Genomic DNA, 25,195 nt, shown 5'->3' on the forward strand with positions numbered 1-25,195 from the left:
TTACTATTAGTCTGTCTTACAGTGGAATTTTTATGTAAAGCTAGCAATAACAAATAATAAAGCTACACATACCGTTGTTTCTATGCTACAAATCCCACCTCTTTCATGAATATACACACATATCCTGCTTTTAAAAGTCTAATTAAAATGGCTTCAGAGAAAAATATGTGCATGATATCAAGTTTGTAGATATTCTTGAATGGATTTTTAAAGGAACATTGTACATTTTCTGCAGAGATGACACAGCAGATTGGGCCCCATGTTGCATTATATTTATGTTATTGTTGAAGTAATACATCAGCATATCAGGGTTTGCTCACAATGCATATTGTTTGACAATTTTTTCCTCAGTGTTCAGTATGGAAATGTATTTTTATATGTTTCTGTGCATTGTATAACCGTGAAGGAATGTAAATATTTTTCAGCTGTTTTGCCCTTTTTTATGAATTACCACTTCACCGTTGCCAGGTACTGTATATGTTTTATATGTTTTTGCCACGTGTGCCTCAAATACAGATACCCAGTTTTACACAGCTGATGTCAACAGTCTCTCTTTTATCTGGATTTTCTTCCTTTATTAGATGAGCAGGAACGTGACAGATTTTACACACTGTTTAGCCTGTTTGGGACTGCACTTATTTAATCTGGCACTTTTTTGGCTTTCACAAATACACACAGCTGGGTTAATTTTGTTTCTGGCTCCTGCTTAAAATTCTCTCAAGCTCTTTCTTTCGGCTACAATGGGATATTTTTAGGCGAAGACTTTGAGGAAGGAGTTGAAAAGCCATTTCACATGCTGCACTGCAGTGACCCCTTGTGTTCAGTTTCATTATCCTCATTCTAGCTGATGGTTCTGCTGCTGATCCTTGAGGACCATAAGAAGTATGTAAGACTGTAAAGAGTATCACTTTTCTTCCATTATTTGCACATTCATTACTTATCAATGGGAATTACGGGTCTCTTTCTGAGCCTCTCCGCATTCAATAGCTGCCATTCCACTGTCACTCACACAAACAAAGTCATCCTCAAGACAATGTAAGTTGATCTATGCACTGGTGGTCAAGGGCAAAGAACAGGTAATTCTACCTACACTACTTAAGGATGTAAGGATGCATAACACGATAGGACATAGATGTACATGATGTTTATGATGGAATAATTTATATGGATTCTGTTACGACAAACTGCTACTGGAGGCTGGAAGAAAAAACAGCCCAGTGTTGTCAGGATGATCAGATAATGAAAATTGGATTATACAACACAAGTGGTTCTTCTTTGACACCTGAAAGTTGCTGAAATGTGAAGTTTAGAGGACATAGTATGGCTATTGTTAAATTGCCCATTATTTTATTATTATTCAGTTTAATTCAATTTAGTGAATTTTTTGTTTGTTTGTTTGTGTTTTTTGTATGATGTGCTTTAAGGTACATTTTCCTTGCTGTAGTCGTATTTGTTATTCTAATTTTCATATTACCGAGCTCATCTTCAGCACTTGAAAGCAGCATCAGACACCATCAAGGCACAACACGTCCTTCCCCGGGATTTTCACGCGTTCCGTTGCTATGGAGCTGAGTTTGTTTCCTTCCTCCGGCTCATACAAAGTGAAAGGTTGTGCTTTAAAATAAAGTAAGGAGCTTGTGAAAAAACTCGGAATAACCGTGACTGTCCTAGCTGTCCAGACGTGCTGGGTATGTGGATTGTGGACAACATAACGTAAGAATTTGTAAAGTTTTCCAGCATGGTAAGGAGCGCGTGCCAAACAGGAAACGCCAGGTTGCTAGCTAACAACATTATGTGGATGTTATGATAACTGCCGGTTTATCAGTCAACAGTTACTGTTCAGTTACTGCTCAATTAGGTAACGGTACGTTACGATTTAAAGTGGTTTTCAGATGAATTCAGGTTTGTTTTTCTTGTTGTATTTCAAACTGTAACATTCAGCAAAGGGTCAGTACGGGTCAAATGGTCAGTAGCAGTGAAAATATCAGTTTGTGATATAAAAATCTTTTCTTTTTGGAGTTAATGTAACGTTATGAAGTAACCTAGCTTACTTAAAATGTGCTGTACTAGTTCTCAGAGAGGAAAATGTCACTGAATGTTAGCTGAAGTGAGTGAAATTAAGGCCAGACTTGATTATTTTAGGTTAAACAACGTGGAAATTAAATATCAGTGGTCAAACAAATTCAAGCTTAAAGTAAGGCAGGTAATATTGCACTGAAGATCTCACTGTAAAGGCTCCACAGGCTGTTGTTAGTGGCATAACTAATAGTGCTCTGTGATGATTTCACATTACAGAGTGGTTTAACTATACAATACTTCAAAACTTCTACTTCTAAATTCAAATTTAACTTGATCAATTTTCACTTATATAACGCTACGCAATTGCTTCCACCCATGGTCGCATATATGCCTATTTGTCCACCAGCCTCTCCCTGCCCCTACAATGAGTAAGAGAGAAGCAGAGGGCCGCCTGCAGGTCCTCCAGATCTACCGCTTGCTGCAGTGGGTCCACGAAGGGGATAAGGTGCAGATAGAGAAGATGGTGAACCTTGGGGTGGAAAACCTCATAAATCTCGCTGAGCCACAGGATGGCACAGGGGTGCTTCACGTAGCAGTTTCAGCCAACAACCGAGGTGATGGGCCTCTTCCTTGTTCTGTCAGATTATATATAGTCTAGTCAAGTGGTCCTTGTATGGTCTGCTGTGGCTAACAACTGGACATCAGTTTGATATTTTTCAGATTCAGTTATATTTGGTAGTTGTCAAAACTGAAGCAGTTGGTTCATACACTAACTTTGATAATCCATATAAGGTAATTTAATTAAAGTGTTTGCTACTTCTAAAAACCCTATTTTATATTAATTTTTAAATAATGTGCAGAAAGAAGTGTACAGACTAATAAAACATGTGAATATGAATATATATATAAAATATATAATGAAAACATGAATTTTCGTACATTCTTAAAATATCTCAATACAAGGTCTATTACTATTCCCTTCAGTAATGTTGATGAGTGATAAATGTACAGTGCATTAGGGCAAAAAAGGGATTTAGCTAAATAAGAAGCATTGCAGGCTATTGTTGGACATAATAGACAACCCTGCCAGGTGGTTGTGTCATTACTTTTAAATTTAATCTAAAGAATCTCAGAGATATCAAGCTGTTCATAGAATGTACTGTCACTTCCTCCTCCTGACAGTTTCTCTATTCTCCCTGACTCCTCACAGACCTGGTCAGCTTCCTTCTCTCTCATGGAGCACAACCCAACATCCAGGACAAGAAGGGCCGCACCCCAATCATGTTAGCTGCTGAGCTGGGCAATGACACTATATTGGCACTGTTGGCACAAAGCCATGCTGACCTGAGGCTCGAAGACGCTGAGGGCAAAGGTGAGCAGTAGGAGGCATTGACATTTGGCATATAACACATGCTGATGGTGTGTTCTGGAGAGAAACAGATTCTTGGATATACTTAGATTATACTGCAGATTTAGTACTTAATTTAATTTGGTAGTCTTACTGAGATTGAGATCTTGAAAGAGATACTGGGAAACCAAAACTGTCTGCAAAGAAGTTACAGATTCGCACAGATCAGTCTCATATTTTAACAACTGGGATAAAGAGACAGTTACATCGATCATGGGAAAGGCCAGTAGCAAACTCTTCAAAATGGGACTATAATCTTGTTGACAAATACAGAAACAGCAGATTGAAGGTATAAGAATGAACGTTTTGAAAAAAAACTCAGGACAGAACCTGTTCTTAGTAGTAGAGAAGAGTTTAGGATAGGTAAATGTCCAGTCTAAATATACAGGAGGGATTTGATGGAATAATGCATCTGACACTTAAAAAGAACAAGTTTGCATACAGAACCTAAAAGATTAGACCATTAATTTTTAGTTAACAACTAGTCAATTGGCATCAAGTGAGCAAACTATCTGCATGTAACATCTGCATGTGTTCCAAATGTAAACAAAAGGGTTGTCCTACCTCTAAATATCAAAGCACAAGATTGGAAACTAGTAAACTGACCATTTTGCAATGATATTTATGATCATGTGTGGAAGTAAAATGCTTATAGAAAGTACAGGTCTGTACTTATAATGTGTATGGTCAGTCATTTATGTGTTTTTAATAATAAGAGGTATTGGAACAGCTTCTCTTCCACTAATGTATTCTCATTTGAACTTGAAGTGTCGATTTCGCAAATAGAGGTGTTTTCCATCTCATGTTAGAGCAGCAGTTTCGTTCTGAATGCCCGGCCTTGTCTTACAACTCATGAAAATGCATGGTGCATCTGTTTAGATATTGATGAGGAGGCTGTATCCCAGACAACTCCAATCAGACGGCCAAAAGTTCTTCTTCAGGACCTTTTTAAACCAATTGTGATAATTACCCCAATTACAGCGTGTCCGGGGAATCAATTACTGCAAATGGCACTCTTTTGAGAGTGAGTGAATGGGAGAGGGAGGGAGGGAGACGACTTGAGTTGGGCAGAGAAATATTCGTGTGTGTGCTTGTGGGCATGAATGCATGCTTTTGTGCAATGTACTGTATGCTGTATGTGTAATATGTACATGATTGTGTGTATGTGTGTGTCAGGGCGTGTGGGTACATCTAATTACAGATCAACCCCTAATGGTGATCCTCTCCTGTAAAACACGCTGAGTAACCTGATATCCTCCAGCTCTCTCAAAGGACTAGTTTGGCCTAGTCTCAACACTCACAGCCAAGCCTTTTCTCCAGTAAGCTGGGTGTCAGTAGTCACACACTTGCTTGTGTTATCGCTGAATATCAGAGGAGTGGGTTTGCGACACCAGTTTGATTTATATATCAGGATTACTCAGGCTGGAGAAACTGAAAAATCAACATCTGTCTGAGTGTGAGCAGGACATTCCTGAAAAATAGAGCATTTCTCACAGCAAAACTGGATGAATAAAGAAATGTACCCACACGTGAACCGTGGCTGCCTGTCCTACATGGCCAGTTGCAGATTCCTGGGTATGATCACACACAGGCTTAATGACAAAATTAGCACCATAGTGTGTTTACTTCAGCCCTAGAGCCCAACTGTTACACCTATAAGCTAAGAAGCTGTTTCTCCATCGTACAGCCAACATAAATACTGATAAATTCCCTGCCTCTTCTTGTCATTATAATAATATTTTCATGGCATTTTTGCCCATATTAAACACTAGATAACTGCAACAGACAGGAAATAAGGCTGTAGCATTCACAGTATATGGTGAGTGTCTGAACCGGCTCCCAGGACGCCTCTGCCCAAAACTGTATTTGATAATATTGATACAGACATCTCATTTGATTTAGAGTCACTTTGTCTATCTGGTCTCGTCAACCTTTGCTAACTTTTGGTAAACTTTTTTTAAATCTCATTTTAGGTGTGCTATTCTACTGTATGTACCCTACCAAGCGCCACACCCGCTGCTTGCAGTTGGCGCTGAGGTGCCAGGCAGATGTCAACAACATGTCAGCACAGGGGACTCATGTCTTCCAGCTGATGTGTGAAAAAGCTTCAGAGTGCACCCCCATGTGTCTCATTATGCTGGATAGTGGGACAGACCCCAATGCAACAAACCAGGTTAAAAATTAGATGGTGGGAATGACACTGTGGAACTATGGGAACTGTATTCTGAAGGCATGAAGTATGAAGGAACTGATTGCTGATCCTTGAGGACACAACATAGTGTGATGCTGTCCTCTCCTCCGCTCTCCTCTCTTTAGAAAACTGGCATCACAGCGTTGATGGAGGCAGCCAAGGCAGGCTCTGTGCAGCTTGTGAGAGCCATTCTCAAGGCAGGGGGACACCCCAACTCCCTGGACTGGAAGCGCTTCACAGCAGTGCACTACGCCGCCATGGGGGGCTTTTTTGAGGTGCCTTAGCTACTTAGACACCAAACCTCAGTTTTATAGTGCTGATTAATTACGTTATATTAATCATATGTTTTCATAAAAAAATGTTCCTGTAAATTTCACATCACTTTCAAGTACAATATACAATACTTATTACTTATTATTCTCATTAAGTTTTTCCTCTATGTTTCAAATTAAATTGAACTAAATTTCCAGTTCAGTGACTATCAGTGTAGAGAGTATTTTAGATTACAGACTTTGATCTGTTTTCCTCTGGTGTTTTGTGCCTTCCAGGTGATTCAGGTGCTGTCTGCATACTCAGCAGACATGGGCGTGATTAACCTTGAAGACTGTACACCCCTACACTACGCCGCTGCCACGGGCAATGCTAACTGCTGCAAGTTCCTGGCACAGAGAGGTGTTGTGAGAGAGTCCAATAATCATGAGCATCCTGATGTTAATGCAGTGACTTTCAGCTTGTTGGGTTTTCAAAGATAAGACAAACATAACTCTGTGATCACTACTCCTAATGACTGCCATCAACAGGATCAACACAGGCCCTCTAATGGTCTCTTCATGTATTTGTATGTTGTAAGCTTATATCTCTGTTGAGCCAGGAAATTAAATGAAATAGCAAATTTTAGCAGCTGCAAACACAGTCCCAAATTAAATTAGGTAATTCAACCTTGTGTTTATATTTTTCATAAAACTGTGCTCTGTGTTCAGGTTGTAACCCCAAACTAAAGAACCAAGAGGGTTCGCTGCCACGTCAGATTGCCAAAGACGCTGGTCACAAAGCAGCAGCCAAGGAGCTGAGGAAAGCTGAGAAGCAACAGGGAAAAGGCAACAAATCCAGTGGAGTCGGCCTCATGTCAGATTTCTGGGCCCTGACCCTCCATGACTGGTCTTACGAGTATGAGACTGAACTACGGCAAGAGTTTGGGGACAAATCTGACACCGTTACCTCAGAGATGTTTATTTCAGTGTTAGAGGAACTAAAAGCTCCAGTAGAATCAGAACAGCTGCAAACAGTCATTTCAGCACACGACAAGGGAAAAGATGGATGTGTCAACATTAGTGATTTCCTCAAAGGTGTCAAGTACATCAAGAAACCTTTCCTCCTCTCATCTTATATGCCGAAAAAGAAAAAGGAGAAGGGAGGAAAAGGAGGTAAGAAGAAGAAGGGTAAATTTGAACTCCCAATGCCCATTTGCACCCTCCCACCGGAGCTCATGCCCCGGCGATCAGACGGAGGCCCACCTAACTTCATGATCGAGACATACTACAACTGCTCAGACATCTCTCGATTCGACCGTGACCACCCACCAGAACATCCCATAATGAATGACTCGGGATGGTACATGGAGAAGCCCGAGAAGATCTACGTCAACATCAACTACTGTGTAAAAAGTGGAGATCTGGAGTCTTTGGACCTCGCATTCAGTCAGGGGGTTCCTGTTGATGTTCAGGATCAGTTATATAAAACCCCGCTGATGGTGGCCTGCTCCAGTGGCAACTACAAGGTGGCTCAGTACCTCCTCAGCCGGGGGTGAGGAAACTCGAGTTCTTTTCTTCCTGGTTTTAGAAACAGAGATGTCACACATGACATGTTTTTTAGTTGCATTTAAGAAATAAGCGTAATAACATATTTAGGGCAAGTTAGCAAAATAGTTGGAAAAAATGTTGGATTATTACTAAAGCAAAGTAAGCAGTTTCCTAAATGTCTTTAGATTTATTTCCAAGCTTAATTTCTTTAATTTCATCACTCAGTTAGTTTTCAGAAGTTATTTATAATATGTAATGTGCGATTGATCAGCAGTGAACATTTCAGCATCTTCTTTATATACAAAAAGTTAGGTTTTTACTGCATGATACAACCAGGGGCCATTTTGAAAATTCTCCTCGCTGGTGTGTTCAGGGACACCTGGGTACTTAATAATTGAGATTTGGTGACTAAAGTCATTCCATGTATGAGGTAAATAATATTTTTAAAAAATCAGACCATGATGTGATCTGTTCCTGACAGGGCTGATGTAAATGCGTGTGACCAGTTTCTCTGGACGCCGCTGCACCATGCGGCTCATGCTGGACAAGTGGAACTTATTGATCTTCTGGTGAATGCCGGGGCCGATGTAGATGCTCAAGCCCTCAGTGGGGGCACACCCCTCATGAGGGCCATTGAGAGCTCTCGACCCTCCTGTGTGGACTTCCTCATCAAGGCCGGTGCCAATGTTAATGCGGAGAACAAGAAAGGTTTGAGTGTACATCTAAAAATGTGTTAAAGTTAATATGTTTAATGTGTACAGTAGTAAAAGATTAATATATATAAACATCTGGAAATATAAGAGTTAATTTTCATTAGATTTAGGGGGAGTAACATGGGAAATAGGAGCCTTTAGATTCAGTTTTAAGTGTAAATTCATGATAAGTTTGTCAGTTTTCAGACATTCTTTATATTTGTTGACTGAACTGTCTTTTGAACCAAATTTACCAACAAAATATACTGCAGTTATTGTAGCAAGCTGTCCCACTGTTATATTTAACTCTGACTTGTGCTGTTATTATTTGACTTGACTTATTATTACATATTTTATTTCTCTTCAGAACAAAACTGCCTTGACATCGCTAGAGCATTTGCAGACTCCAGGATAATTGACTTGGTCAAAGACAAAATGGATTCACAGCCTAAACCAAAGGAGGCAGTAAAGGGGAAGGGAGGCAAAGCTCAGAAAACTAAATCTGCTAAAGAGAAGGTACCAAAGTAACTATTAAAATCTTTTAACGAGCCAGCTACAAACAAAATTAAAATCGTGTGGCTTCAAATTGTTCTTGTTTTCTTTGTTTGTGTACCGTAAGTGTGCAAAACAAAAATTGCATACTGTTCCATGCAACCGAATCTGACACATTCAGGGAAAAAAATCATGGCTGCAACTGTGGGAATATACATAACTTTCCTTTTCTCTGAAGTCATGAATGTGAAAAGGTAACTTCCTGCAGAGACAACAGACTTTTTGTCCACTAGCACTGGCCCTGTATTCCATAAGCTTACAACAGAAGCTGACCTCTGAATGACATTAAACTAAAACTTAACCGACATTAGACTGAAAGCACTCTCTCACCCTGGTTTTCAACTGTGCACCGTAGCCTCTTTTTTCAGCATGAGAAACTCAAGCCTGTAAAGAGATCTGGTGACTGTAAGGCACCGACTTGTAAAGCAAATTAGACCAGATGTGTTATGTTACAACTAGAGCACACTAGAGTTGAATTTGCATTTCCTATAACCCGGCCACCATTAGACAAAATGTATTGATTTTGTCATTAAGTCTCTGAAAGTAGCAGGTGGTGCTGTTGCACAAATTCATCAGGAATATTCATAGCTCAGTGTAGCTGTGAGCAGCGGTTGTAGGGGGCAAGAAAGAGGCCATCAAGCAGAATAAATTGCACACAGGTGTAATATGGAGCTGTCTACCCTCTAAGCATTTATGATCATAACAGAAGAAAACACAGGCCCCTGTGCTTTCCTGTTTTCTACTAATGACAAATAATAATGACAATAATTCTCAACAGAACAGCAGGAATTCACTTACTAATATAAGAAAGTGACTGGCCTATTAAACTTCCATCCACTGTGACTCATGAGCAAGTCAGTCACTGTAAATAATACATGCACCCTCGAGTCAAAGTATGCTTTTCATTCATTATACGTTATACTCGTGGCTTTGAACCTGTGATCCTGAAATAATGTACTACCTACTGATCACACTAAAGGACAGATGCAGGTATTAAATCTTCTTTGTTAGTAACAGACGAACAAACAATCAAAACACACACAATAGATCTCTGTAAGATCTCTCTGACAGTCAAACTTGGTGATTATATGAAATAACCTATAAAGACCACATTGACATTCTTTGAACACATCGTAAACCAAATAATTTAAACTAACAAAAAGAAGTGTATTGAGACATGGAAGGGTTTAAGTTTATATGTAGAATTGTGAGGAGACTGTGAAGATGGAGTGGATAGAGTGATTGTTGTATTTGATCTTCATTTCAGATATCAGTCAGTCAGTTAAATGTCCTGCCCATGTCCTGCCATAGAAACAGAAAGACACCAACAGTCTGAAGACCTGTAACATACAGTGTAGATCGTAGAGCTACTAAGAGAACTGTATTTGAAACTGATTGATCTTGAAGCAGGGCGTGACAGAAGGAGACAGTGGAAATGATGCAAAGCACTTGAAACCAGGCCTAGATAATGTCGTTCAAGATCTTCAGTTCCAGTCCAACAGCAACAGCAGGTTAAAAATGCAGATGCAAACATCTGGTTTTACATCTAGAGGCAAGGAAAGTTATAATTACTACCATAACTGTAGTCCTTTGTAGCTTCCATTTGTGTGTGTGTGTGTGTGTGTGTGTGTGTGTGTGTGTGTGTGTGTGTGTGTGTGTGTGTGTGTGTGTGTGTGTGTGTGTGTGTGTGTGTGTGTGTAGTGTGTTAGTGCTATATATTTGGCATTTCTAATATGCAAGATGAGTTTGGTCATGACTGTTCACATAGTTGTGTATTTTAGAAAGGGGAGGAGGGTGTCTGAACCAGATTTTATTTATGAGGTAAAACAGATCAGTTGTTTTATCTGTTATTCTTATTTGTAGGACAGATTGCTCTTTCTACAGACTAATGGCACTTACATCAACTTGTCTGATAGTCAAGTGTCTGAAAAAGCTTAGTGTTTTTACCAGTTGATGTTTATTTTTATCACTACCCACCAAGATTTTATGATTTGAATTCATTAAATGTTGATTTAAATGCTTTTCATAGTTTTAAATAATGAACATTATTGTAAAACGGTTTTATGTCCTTTGTGTAACAGGTGTAATTTCTGCTCAGACCTCCCACCACCCTTTCACTCTGGAACCTCAATATGATTTATTGGAAAATCAAATAGGTTACAATTTTAATCTTGAAAGTGACAAATTTTACATTGACATTTTGCTACCGAAATGCATGTGTTATTCTTCATGTCTCTGGCTGTCTTGTTTCAGCTAAACCCTTGCAGACCTGTTGAGTAACTCTCTCTCTCTCTCTCTCTCTCTCTCTCTCTCTCTCTCTCTCTGACTGACCTGAATCTGACGTGTTCTGAATCTGAATCTGACGTTTGCTTTTGTAGCAACTGCACAAAGTACTTGGTTAAAATAAGTCAAATCTGAAAAACAAAGTGTCTCCTACAGGGCGTTGCTGCAGAAGGTGCAGTGCACACAGAGACGTCGACTTCAACAGCAGGGAAGACTCCTCAGAAGGATTCAAACAGCATCATCCTGCAAAACACCAGGATCACTACAAGGAAAACCAACTCTACGGATATCACCTTTGTGCCAAAGACGGTAGGTCGCACCACAGCTTATTGCTCCGAAAGATCAGCTCTGTTGTTAAAGTAACTTTTACCAAGATAAACTTGTTTCCAATCTAGAAACATTTGAAGAGGAGGCTTTGACGGGATAAATTCATGTACATTTTACCTCATCACCAAATGCGTACTGTATAACAAAAGCATTATTTGTAGCACACTCAGTTCAGTACTGTAACGAACTTACTGACTAATTGCACACAGTCTCTGTCTATATCTTTTTGTGACTTGTCTGTTTGCCTCAGCTTTGGGGGAAGCCGCCCACCACCAGCCAGCTGATGTCAAAGATAGAGAGACGGAAGGAGCCCTTATCCCTCGAGGTGGACTTTGACGACTTCATGATGCCTTTCAGCCAGAACATCCAGAGGACGACGCTGGAGCTTGCAAAGACCACAGACTAGACTGGAAGTAGGTTAGACAGAGAGAGACACTCCACGGCCACCTGCAACAATTATGGACATTCAATTTATTTTGGATTAATCTATTTCCATAACAGCTTCCTTTAATCGACACAGTTGGACAACATGTTACTAAACCTCTTACTTTTTAATCCTGTCATTTAGTATCAGAATTTGAAACACCATTACATACAGTACATGTATAGTTTCCATCATGCTAATCTTAATTAGGTAAAATCTGCTTTTATTAACAATCAAATAGCAAAACAATAATATGAATGTAAATAATCAATTAAAAAATAGATTTCTTAGGTACACACTGTTAAGTCCTGTATATCCACAGTGCTCAGCAGGGACTGTTTGTGTCTCTTGGCAACTGTCAAACAGCAAAAACCCAACAGATATATATATATATTTGTCAATACACTGGAACATACTATTTACTAAATATAAAGATTTTGTACATGAATACAGAATTGGTTGTTACTGTACTTTGTTTTCAGCCTGGTTCAAATCCAGAACCATTTATCTGCCTAAGATTACACGGCCATGAAAGTTAAATACCCTGATAGAGCAACTGCAGTAAGACATTAATCACATTACACTCGCTCAGTGTAACTTAGTCAAATGATCCAAGCAGCTAATAGGCCCAGTTAGATGGATATCGAATTAAGAATGCAAAGAAGAAGAGTTTTAGTGTTACAGACTGTGACTGAATTGTAACTGCCAGTAGAGCACAGGGGTAAAACAGTAGTGTACACACTGCAGTTAGGAAGTTGGTTAAAATCCTCCCCTGACTCTGCAGTGTCTGGAGCTGCAGTGAGAGACATGAGGAGTCTGGTAGAAGTGGCAGGAGGAAGCTGCTTAGGAGAGGAGGAGACAGGAGGCTGGTGGCACATTTAATGAATGCTTGCTCTCTCCTTGTTTGTTTGTTTCTTTCCTTTATATATTTCTTTCTTTCTTTTTCTTCCTTGTGTCCTGGAACATTCTTGTGAAAGATGCGTTTGACCTCTGCCGAATCCAATTATTCACTCTCCCTCTACATGCAGCCACAGACTCTGTGAGACACTGTGTCTCCTTAATGCTGTGATATTTGATTCCACTACCAGTCCTCCATGTTGCTGCTATTAACTGCAAGCCTATATCTGCTCTCCAGCCAAATGCAATTCCACGTTGATGCCAGCGAATGGCGCTGTTTGGCAAAATTTAGCAATGCAGGGGTTTGGTTGTTTATGAAGCTATGAGGACAGAAAACTTGCACTTGTGTTTCTAGCACAGAAGACATCAAAATGGCAGCCATGTGTATTTACTGTTCTCATATCAGCCACTCAGACTGCTTTGACATTTCACATATTAATGTAAAGAGGATATCATCATAAGAAGGTCAAGAATTTACTTTCTCCCTCCCTGTTTTATGTTTGTTTTGATGATGTGACTTCATTAAGGTCTTCAGGGCGGCTGGCTCTGAAGCCCCCAGTGGCTGGGTCATATTTTAGTTGTTGATGTGCGTATCAGGAATCATCTGAGAAGACACACATCCTTTTCTGCGTTTAATGTCACATCGATGCACTCTCCCATCATCACCACCACCATCACCAGATAAAATTAGATTGCAGTGTCCTCAAGGTCCATGGGGACTCAGTTATATAATCAAATATACGAGCAGAGGGGAGGGGGGCGGGGGGTAGCAGCTTTGAGGTTCGTAATACAGGGCCTGGATTGTTTAAATATACATAGTCACAATACCATTGATGACATGGATGTGAGAGAAGAAAGAGGCAGTGGATGAGAGCGATGACAGTGAGGCAGAGATGAAGAGAGGAATGAAAGCAGAGAGAAGCATGCACATATGTAATGATATACAAACAGAGTGAGTGAAAAAGATCCCTGAAAGAGCCAGGGACTAACAGCGAGGAAAGGGAAGGCAAAAGGACATGAGGATAGGAGAGGAGAAGAGGTGGAAGTTGGGGAGGGGGGTGTAGAGGATGGGGAGGGAGCACGACGGAGGAATGAGAGGGGAAGTGGATGAGTGGGCGGGAGGAGAAGATGAGGGCTTTTCTAGCACAATCAGTGGCACACAGGTTATAGGGAGTAAACAAGGCTGCTGGCTCTGATTGCTGGCCATGACGCAGTGTGTCTGTCAGGGCGTGGGCTCGGGCTTATATGGTCATGCAGTATGTGTGCTGTGTGTGTGCGTGTGTGTGCGTGTGTGTGTGGTTCTGTGTATTTCTGTTACACGGGCATGTGTCTGTGTAAAAGTGCATATAGAGATAAATGTGGCTGTTCAATAACATAGACAGATATTAGTTTTCCTATGTGAACACAGTATGTTTATGTGTGTAAATGCATGTTTGTCTTTGCATCACTCTTCATGTATGTGTACGTTTGTCTGTGTGATTGTATGTACCTGTGATTTTGTGCTTTACTATGTATGGAAGTTGATGTTCTTGTTATATTTGTCTGCGTGAGTGGGAGTGTGTGTGTGTTGTGCTAAACTGTGAGTGTACATACATGCTAATAGCTTATGTCCAAGGATATTTTTTATAGTGTAAGAGCCTTTTTTCTCCTCTCCTCTCCTTCTCTCCTCCTCCCCCCTCTGCTGAGTATCAGTCTGAGCTCAAATCAGTGTGTGTTGCTGCCAGCAGCACTGCAGTCTCCCAGCTCTGGTCCTGCACCGCTTACTCAGCACTCAGGACTCCAACCCTTCACTTCCCAAAACAACCCACTGGGACGCACAAACACAAACACACACACACACACACACACACACACACACACACACACACACACACACACACAGACTATATTACCGCTGTTTACCACATTATTGTACGGTATTATTACTATCTATTATAGCATTACTTACATTAAGTATGCATGCACACAGTAACAGATGTGCTCAGACATGCATATAATCCAATAATTGCATACTTTATGCAAGCAAGCATATACAGACAAATACGCTGGACATCACACACACACATGCACACACATATGCTGAGATACACACAGATGCACTGTCAGTGCTGTCTGTTTCTGCCTGCAGCCTCCTGGAGCAAACGTAAACAACATGAATACATGCAGACTGGGGCTGCATGGAATGATTATTTTCATTAATGATTAATCTGCTGTTAAATCTTCTCAAACAATTGGCCTGTCTATAAAATGTCAACATCAGTTCATCCACCACAGATATATAGTTTGCTATCATATATGACAAAGAAAAGCAGCAAATCTTTGTGTTTAAGAAGCTGCAACCAGAATTTTTTTTTTTTTAATTTTTGCTTGAAAATGACACAAAGGAGTAGGATTAATCTATTATAAAAATACTTCCCAATTAATTTTCTAGTGATTGATTTATCAACTAATAGATTAAACTCTAATGTGGATAGACATAACACATACATACTGTATATATATGTATGTATGAACATAGTGTAAATTCCTAGATTACAGTATGTTTCCTAAGTAGCCTCATTCTAAATACTGCAGTTGGTACATTGTAATTTACTAAGTGGTCAGCCTTTGCATTTTTGATTAGATTCATTTAATTAATGATATAAAATACAGCACATGTACATATGTTAAAAAGTTAGATGATAAAATATATTCCCAAATTCAGGTTCAAAGAAAATCTATTGTCTGCAATTTCATGGCAGGATGGATTCAGAGCTCAGTCGAGTGTCTCTGTTTCCCAAAGAATAGATAACTGTAAACACAGTAGCGGTGGTATAGAAATGCTGTGTCTAGTGAAACAATGGCGACTTTGTACGGATCCTGGTTTACATCCATTATTGATGAGGGAGTCGTGTTTCACACCACTGACTGAACTGTGTGTGACACAACAGGACCACATGTGTGTGTTGTGTTTGGTGTGTGTGTGTGTGTGTGTAAGCATTTTTTATTTGTGAATGTTTGGTACCTGTGCAGGTTAACTGAGTGGGCAACTGTATTTCTATGTGTGTGTGTGTGTATGTGTGTGTGTGTGTGTGCATGTGTGTTGCAGTGATTCATCATTCATTAGCGCAGCCTTGGCAGTGCCATAGATCTCTTTAGCTCTCCAAGCTATAGATTCCAATTTGCTGCAGGCCTGGGACTTTTATTATGAGGATATTGATTTGAATTTCATAGTGAGACCAATAATGCTGGGTGGTGAACAGAGTATTGGGTCTTGGCTCAGATAAACAGACCGATTCCTGGGAAAGAGACCCAAAACAGATACAATAAATATCCCACTAGACAGATTACAGCTGCAGCATTTTACAGACTATACTTCCTTCATAAAAAGGTCATTTCAAAAGGCGTTAATTGTGAAAGATCAGTAAATACATCACAGTTTATCTCTATCTTTTCTACTATAAATGTTCTATAACAATGGGAATCACAGGATCACCATATTTAATAATGTCATCATGAAAATACTTAGTAGATAGAGAAACCTTTCATGTTGTAATTTATTATGCATTTCTTGTAAGAGATACATTATCTTTACTGAGATTTTCTTAACCTGCCTACCTCTAATTGTAGAAACAGAAGTTTCCTCTTCCCTAAAACAGCTCATTAGTGTTGCTGGCAGTGATCATGAAAACCAGAGGGGTGCCATTAGCCTGAAACCACAGTAGTTTCTGCCTCATTTTACTTGGCTTTTAGTGATACATTAAAATGGAAAGAAAAATAACTAGAATGGAAGCTCAGCTAACGTGAACAGGGTTATAAGGAAGGAAAGCAAAAGTGTAACTTCAAAGATATCACATTTTAAAAAGTAGAAACAAAACAAGAAACAATTGTAACTCATCTCTGACATGGACAATCAAAACAAAACTTGGCTCTATTCTTCTCCCATAGGAGGTGTTTCCCTGGTTGTATTTACTTTCTCTGCTATTTAAAGCTCCTCTAATCAATATATTTAAACTATCATATAAGGGAAAAAGCTCTAATCAATATATTTATACTTTATTATATAAAGGAAAAAGCTCTAATCAATATATTTATACTTAATTATATCAAGGAGCCAGATATTTTGCCTCAGGACTCAATGGAGCCCAAAAACAGCTAAAAGAGAGTGAATATTGAAATGACATTCATCAGGTGGACAGAAAGATGACCCAAAACAAATGGTAATAATAAAAAACACAACTGATGCAAGTTTTATTCATTCTTATTATTGTCTATCCGTTACTACAAATACATTTCCTATTAAGGGCAATAAAGGCTTAACCTGAACAGAAGTACAGTAGCGCATTATATTTGGTTTGATTGGTTTTACGATACTATCAAAATGAAATGGGCACTTTAATCTATTAAATTTTATATTACATTATTGACTGCGTGTGTTCAGATACTCCCAAAGTTTAAAAGCTGTTGTTATGTCTTTGCATTTGGCTCCATTCTACACTGCAGTATCATCTGCACCCTCCCCAAACCGTCTCCTTCAGTCCTTCAGAAAAAAAGGGAAAGAAGAGATGGGCTCAGCCTCTCTCTCTCTCTCTCTCTCTCTCACACACACCCATTTATGAATACACACTCCCTGTTGATTAAGGCCTCCTCAGTGGCCAATAGCTCAGCAGCGGTTGGATTCCTGTGCAAGAGGGGCATTTTAATCAAACTTCAACCAGGAAACACAGTCATAAAATATGAATGTTATATAAGGAATTGTCTGCATGGCTTTTTGATAAGCCTATAAATAATACAGATGAATGTTATGTAAAAGGCTAGGGTGACAAGAGGAGAGAACAACTTTTAGAAATCCTCCCGACACTCATGCATCAGCACATGACTTACACCTTTCAGTATAATTCCCACAATTTATTTAAATCTCTGTAGAGTTTTACTGTCACATCGGCATTCATTTTATTCTAATAACAAGTAAAAACTTCTAATTATGAATGTATTATTTTAGAGAAAATCACTCTGTCCTTTTCTGTCTGTGATATCTTGTAAAATATCATTGGGCCTAATGAGGAGTCTGAAGAGTTTTTGTCACTTGTGATTATGTTTCTCATTAGCATTATTTCCCTCAAAGCTCTGCACATCACATTCATCATTCCCACTGTTTTCTCTCGCTGCATGGTAATGATGCTGCATCCAGTTTGCTGCATCCGGAAGACCGAAATATACTAAGAGAAAACAATTAACCCAACAACACCAAACAGCCTGAATATTCATGTGTTCCTGATCTTATCGAGTAAAGATAAAGAAATATGCTACAGGGCAGACGAGACTCACAGTGGGTGAGGGTTTGTTCCCTGGCAGCCTGTGAGGGATAAAGAGGAGTTAAAGTGAGCAACAGAGGAGAAGGAGACGAGTGAGGTGACTAAAAACGAGGCTCTGCATGGGGGTTATTGTAGGTCAAGAGCGAGGAACGCTTTGTTATTCCAAGTCAGACACAATAGAGGTTGAAATGAGATTTAGCTGGATTCAGAAGTGTGGTTGCACATAGATGTGTGTAACAGAGGGATAAAGTAAGACAGGAGAAGTGGCAAAGAGGTGTCTTCTGAAAAATTGGCCTCTTATCATTGATTTTTTGAAATGTAGGAGGTGTGAAAAGGAGGAGGTGGCAGTGTTTGGGGTGGGGTCGTGAGGAGGAAGATGAATGCAGGCAGCAATAAAAAAAAAAAAAAAGAAGAAGAAAAAAAAAAGGGGTGTTTTCCCAAAGCTGGGCAGCCACTGCAGAGCCTGTAGCAGAGGAGTTTTTTTTTTTTTTTTTTTTTTTTTTTTGGTTAGAGTTTTGTTATGCTGCTGCCGCTGCTGCACCACTGAATCGATGAGGAGAGGAGGGAAAGGGAGAAAGGGGAGGAGGGGGGTCAGCCTGATCGGGGATGTTTCACTGCAGTGGAGGATTTTTGTCCTCCCCCACTTGCTTCACATTGAGACCCCATCTCTCTCTCTCTCTCTCTCTCTCTCTCTCTCTCTCTCTCTCTCTCTCTCTCCTGCTGTCCTTCTTACTGGAGTCTCATCTGTCTGTTTTTGCTTGACTCTCTGTCTCTTTGTGTCCTTATCCTCATTTTCCTCCAGGCAGGACTGATACCTGGCGCCCTCCTGTCCAAAACTAATCTGGCAACCTCTGGGTGAAGTTGTCTCACAGTCTTGGTCTGTGTAGGTATCACACAGCTAGCCAAGACCTACACTTTTCCTTATTAGCTGCATCAGCGTCTGCCAAATAGTAACTTAGCACAATGGCACAAAACTTCTTCTTCTAGAGTTTGTCTGAGACAGTTTAACACACAGCTGGTGTGTGTGTAATGGGTGGCAGTCTTTCAGTAGGAAAGCACTGATCCAGTCTGTTGGATTGGACTCACAAATGCTGACCTAAGCATATTGGGTGTCAGTGAGACGTGACGTGACATTATATGTTAGCAGTTAGCATCAGTTGTGGCCATTTCCGACAGAAAGTTTTTTTTAGGCATGAAAATGATTCTTCCCTAATTTTAAGTACATGTTTATTATTGTAACCGTGACAACTGTGGTCCCCTAACCTTAAAGAAGAAGGCATTTAAACCCAAACCACAATCTCTCCCTCAAACCAAACCAAACCTTAACCATAGTGTTGTCACATCATAAAGCATTTATATTTTTGGACAGTGATTTGTAATGGAAAGCAAAGACATGAAAATGCTTAGCCGATATGTATTGTTTTCGAGGGCATGGACAAACATAAAACACATATTTTGTTGTTTAATTTGGAGGACATGTTGTAACGTTAATACCACACCATTTCCTGACTGTGCTTCACAATAAATGTGTTTTAATGTGAAGGCAGTGATTGGTACTGTGAAACCAGAAGGTTTGAAGGTGACATTCAAACCTTTACTCAGCATGATTCACTTAAAGAAGCTATTCATATGTATTGCTATTGCTACATAGCCAACATTAGCATTAACAGCTGTTTACTTACCAGTCTTATCCTGTTGATGTCAACGTTGGCTATGTGGCAACAGCAAAACTTACAAATAGCTTCTTTAACTAAGATGCTGTTTTTGTTCAAGTAGATTTGGAAAGAAGTTTGAAGTTTAGAAGTTTGTTTTAAAACATTACATGGATGAAATACATTTTATTAGACGATTAGCAACTCGGCAAAGGAGTTAAGGTGTTTTATGATGCTGTCATTACATCTAATTAACTGTTTCCAGTGTTTGTGCTAAGCTATGCTGAGCTAACTGGCTGCTGGCTATAGCTTCATATTTATTGGAAAGATATGAGTGTGGTATCAATATAAGTAGTATCAGATCGATACTCAATATCAGCTGATACCCTGTGTTTGCGATCAGTCATATTATATTATTATAGTGGGTACGTTGTTACTTTCACAGCTGTATAATCCCAGCCAATGATTTGCAGCTGGTCACACCTACTGCCCATATGAGACACTAACATGTTGTTTTTCTCACTATGATCCTTGTGTTCTCAATAGATTTCATGTTTTATTAGTGTTAGAGTGTGTGTGTGTGTGTGTGTGTGTGTGTGTGTATGGTTTTTGGTTGTGTGTGTACAGCTTGATGCATGTTTAGTGTATAGCTTATGCAAATTCTCTTATTAATTCATTTGGTTAACAGAAGGCTGCGGTTTGTGTCCAGTGCTTGATATGTGTAGTGTGTGTGTATGTGTGGGTTTCTGTTATAGAGTGCGTGGTCTACAGGGAGAGGGAGAGAGACATAGACTGTAAATAAGGACAAGGGAGAGAGGGAGAGAGTGAGAGGGAAGCTGATAGAAGGGAGCAGGAAACCAGACCAAACATGGGCACAGGTGACGCACAGAGGATACCCAGTTTCCATAGCAACAGGCAGGTGCAAGACACTGGGAGCTAATCTAGCTTTCGATCTGCTGAGGTGAAACATTTGCATGCACACCGCAGTGTGAGTAGCCCAATTCACACACACACGATATGTACACTAACACAAAGACAGAGCTTTGTGATTCTCAGAGGAAAATAAACAACACACACACACACACACACACACACACACACACACACATACACAAACACATGTGAAGAGCCATGCTGAGATAAATGGTGAAAAGGATACAGAAAACTTTGCACAAACCAAAACTAGAGCAGAGCATGTGGCATGACAAGCACACATACAGTATGTTAACATGCTACCAGTAATTGAGAAGACGTGACTGGCCAACCAGGACCCTGACCTTGATGACCCTGCACACACATACTGGGAAACGCCTGACGCATTGAAGCTACAGAGGGAAAGGAGGAGGATGAAAGAGGGTTGACAAGAAGGGGAGAGGAGGAGAAGGATGAGGCAGGAGAGTGAGATTAAAGGGGAAGGGGAGCTAGGGGAAAGGAGTGTTGATCTGTACCCTCGGGGTGTGACATGATGGAGAGGAAGGAGGAGAGCAAGGAGGGGGGTTATTGCATGTTGAGGAGTGAGTGAAAGAAAAAAAACAGTTAAGAGGGAGGTGATGAGAGGGGGAGGAAAAGTTAAGGGAAGTGAAGGCAGCCATATATAATATTGGGTCTTAAGATATTGTCCGGTTCTTTTGAAAAAAGGACAAAACAAAGAGCTATTCAGGCTTCTGAAGCACTGGCTATTTGGCTGAAATAGTAAAACATTTAACTTACCAGTCTCCATTGCATCAACGTGTAATGATACTCCTTTCTCATTTTGGTTTAAAATCGCTATGTGCAGAATTTATGTGATTGTCATTCAAATTATTACTGGCATAATGTTTTGAGTGTAGAATAAGACTGAGGCCCTGGGTATGCTTGAAAAGAACACGTTTGTACAACGTGTTGCTTGCCACTTTCATAGTTTTGTACTTATTTTTGACCCCCATACTGACCCCTTAAAAGTTTACAGCCTTGCTAGTAGCTCTGTGAGGCTCCATTTAGGACTAAATGCTAACATCAGCATGGTAACATGCTAATGTTTAGCTAAGTTTAACTATGTTCACTTTCCTAGTTAAAGTAATTAGTGCTACACAAAGTAGAGCTGAGTCTGATGGGAGTGTCATTAGTTAAGCTAAGTGATAAGTGATATCTGTTCATACTAAGGAGGGCATGAATTGCTGAACAAAAATTCATGGCAATCCATCAAATAGATGCTGAGATATCACTAAAAGCCCTAAAGCTTTGAGTTGAAGCTAAAGGGATCACAAAAGACGTTAGGATTCATCCTTTGGGGATTATAAAATTAGTTGAAAATAAAAATGAAACAATCCTGATGAAAAATTATGCATTATGCTTTGGGCCCATTTATTTTCAGGGTCCCCAAGTCTGTCTGTGTGGATTAGTCTGCCAGACTGTCTTTTTATGATACAACCACTGGGGGGTGATGAAGTCAGGAATTTTTTTGAAAGTCTACACATGGGTGCTTTAATGGACTTGTTTACATAATTTGCACTAGATTGAGTGAAATAGCTTTTAAAACTTCAGTGTTCCTTGGCCTGTTGTCATCCTTTTTGATGTAGATTCTAATGTTCCTTTGTTAAGATATGAATATTCAAGTGCTTTATAAATTATAGTCACAGTGACTAGGCAATTGAAAGGGGGTTAAGGATTGAAGATAAGGGAAGTTAGAAGGGAAGAAGAGAAGGATTTATTACTAGAAAATATTAATCCACGTACTTTAACCATCTGAAATAGTCTCTGGTTCCCATATAAACACACAGTCTTATTTTCCCTATCCTGATACATAGTGTAGGTCGGTGAATTTCTCTGCTCACTGGGCATTTCAGCCCCAGTCATGCAGCAGGGCAATCTCAGCTGTTCCAACATTTTCCCACACACACAGTTAGGTGCAATTTTATATATGCACATATGCACATATGGGAGATTGAGAGAAGACACATTTTGAGTTCAGTCAGCAGTGGTGTGCCACTTCCTGTGAGCTCGCCAGGAGGGACGTTAGATTCTGGGCCAGTGAACCCTCACAACTTCTGTTCTGTTTGTTTCCTTTTACTCTGTTTTGCTGTTCCATTACATAGTGTTGCATTATGTTACACTACCTTTACTTGTGTTACTTTATGTGACACTACCTAGGGTGTGTGTATGTTTTATTGTACAAGATTAAGACACTTGATAACTTACATAACCGCATGTTGCATCATGTGGTGCTCTGTTTTTCTGCTCTGTCTGGCTGCTTCGCCCTGCTCTGTCCTCTTCTACTCTGTTCTCTGCTCTGTTGTGCTTAGCTGTTTACACACAACCCTCCTAACATAGGGTTTTACTCTTTTCTGTTGATTCACAAATACTACATACCACTTGAAAACTGGTTTACGTGCTACACACTAGCAAGAAAAGAGACAATGAAGAGAGGAGAAAGGAAGAGAAATTCAACCAAAAAGCATATGAACACACAGTGAGGAGAGTAAATAAGGAAAAAGAAAAACAAAAGAAAGAAAATAAAAAAAACCAAGGATAGAAAAGACAAGAAAAAATAGGCCAGTGAAGTGTAGAGCTGCAGGTCGATGTTGATCGATTCTCCCTCTGACAACCATCCTCACCATCGGATACAAGACCTTCAGTCCCACACTTATCAATGTCGCCACTCACTCCCGATCTATCAATACCTCAATTATCAGATTGAATATCACTCTCCCCAGTGGGCTGGATGACAATGAGAGCTATTCTTCATACACGTCTTTGTTGATGTGCATTCGCTCACAGCTCAGTGCCTCTGTAAAGACGAGACTAGACAACAGGCCTGCAGCTAAACGCAATGCGAAATGAAACAGAATTGGAAGGTGAGGATGCAGAAATTCAGACAAATTATTTTTATGCTATAAAACGTTTCAGTGTTTAGATACATATATACACATCAGTGGTGTAAAGTACATTTACTTATGTGCAGGTACAATTCAATGCTACTTAATACTTCTACGTTTAAGAAGGAAATACTGTTCTTTTTACTGTGCTGTATTTTTTTGACAGCTATGGTCAAACTGCAGATTAAGATTTTAAAAACCTTCAAATGAGCCAAATATAATCATTTTTATGCAGTTAATAAAACTACCAAACAGCATACAGTTTGGTAGTTTGGTAGTCGTAACTTAGTATGTTTACATTGCATCAGTGCAACTTTTAATTAAGTAGAGGATCTGAGTACTTTTAATGCCACAACCGATAATTTGGACAAATGTAGAATGGAACATGTAACAATTCATGTTACAAAACTTACATATGTACATACACATACTTACACACATTTTTTACATTTAGCCCTGTAAGTATACACAAGACATACATATTAAGTAAATGTAATAATACAAAAAAAATATTCCATCTACAGGAAAAAATCATATTTTAAAAGCTGATTTATATTTTGTGTGGTAAATGTTAATCAGTAAAACAAACAGTAAATTAACCTGTAACATAGTGAGGTAGTAAAATGTCCCTCTGAACTTAAGTGAAGTTGAAACTTAAAGAAGCATAAAATAGAAATAGAATAAAAGTATAAGGCACCTCAGAAATTGTAATTAAATACTTTACTTTCTACCTCTTGGGCAAATACAGAAACCAACTTATATTCAAATGCACTCGCTGTTGTTTTATACATGTTGAATCTGCCTGGAGAAATAGCCTACATGCAATCTTAATCAGATGTAACATTTCAACACAACGGTAACATCACAGATGCACTGTCGTGACAAGCTCTCCAAAGACTGATGAGAAAGAGGCCTGATAGTGTGCTTGCTACGATGACTAAGGAATGATATTTGAGGGAGAGGAGAGGAGAGAGAGGCAGATTTTAGTGCTGAGTCACAGCAAGGCTGCCACTGCTGCTGCTGCAGCACCCTCCCCCACACTGAACCACACAGCCTGGCTGACTGGCTTCATCTCTCATCTTGTCCTCTTTCTCTTCACACACACACACACACACACACACACACACACACACAATATCCCCTCCCTGTACATCCCATGAAGTGTGTTCCCTCCCCGCCTCTCCTCATCTTTAATGTCATACTTCTTTCTCAGTCGATTTTGTCGTTTCCAAATCTTTCACACTTCTTTTTCTGCCTATTGTTTTTTTCGCCTCGTCACTCTTTCACAAATCACCCACATCCTCTCCTCCTCCTCCTCCCTCGGTTCCTCCAGCCTCTCACCTTCCCTGTGAAGTTTAATTAAGAATGAAATCAGTCAGAGAGGGGGAGAGAGATCAGAGTGCGCGAGCTTGTCTGCTACAGGGCTGATAATGCTGCTGCTAATCTTCTCCTCCACTTGCTGTGTTTTGCTCTTTGACCGTGAGATGAAGCACCGCTAAAGCCAAACTCTCCATCCCCTGAGTTCCCCAGACACTTCACACATACACACACCCTCCCTGCAAACATCACTCTGACTTCAAAGGCCTCCACTGAAAAGTTAGACATTCTCTTTAATCTTTGCAAAAAGTGAAAATACAGAAAGCTTTAATGGATGAAAAGAAAAGGGAAAGTGAAGAAAGGAAGAGTGGTGGAAGGTTTTATTCTCTCATTGACAGTCTTCTGTTAATGTCTGCTCTTTTGAATAATCAACATCTTACCATTGTAAAAATGCTAAATGACAGTGACAAACAGAAAACACGAGCC

The 25,195-nt window shown here is 39.7% G+C and overlaps 1 protein-coding gene across 1 annotated transcript; it reads left to right on the forward strand.

Annotated features, from left to right (window-relative positions):
* The first annotated feature begins 1,708 nt into the window (after nt 1–1,708).
* On the forward strand, nt 1,709–12,060 carry ankef1 (ankyrin repeat and EF-hand domain containing 1). Its single transcript, XM_022737861.1, has 11 exons — nt 1,709–1,741; nt 2,426–2,633; nt 3,230–3,391; nt 5,401–5,600; nt 5,744–5,893; nt 6,167–6,290; nt 6,599–7,421; nt 7,899–8,125; nt 8,477–8,625; nt 11,101–11,253; nt 11,522–12,060. The coding sequence occupies exons 1-11, from the start codon at nt 1,739–1,741 to the stop codon at nt 11,675–11,677; spliced, it is 2,355 nt and encodes a 784-aa protein (XP_022593582.1). The 5' UTR covers nt 1,709–1,738; the 3' UTR covers nt 11,678–12,060.
* Nucleotides 12,061–25,195: the final 13,135 nt, after the last annotated feature.

Source organism: Seriola dumerili, unplaced genomic scaffold, assembly GCF_002260705.1.
Source record: "Seriola dumerili isolate Sdu_G_001 unplaced genomic scaffold, Sdu_1.0 BDQW01000025.1, whole genome shotgun sequence".
NCBI lineage: Eukaryota > Metazoa > Chordata > Actinopteri > Carangiformes > Carangidae > Seriola > Seriola dumerili.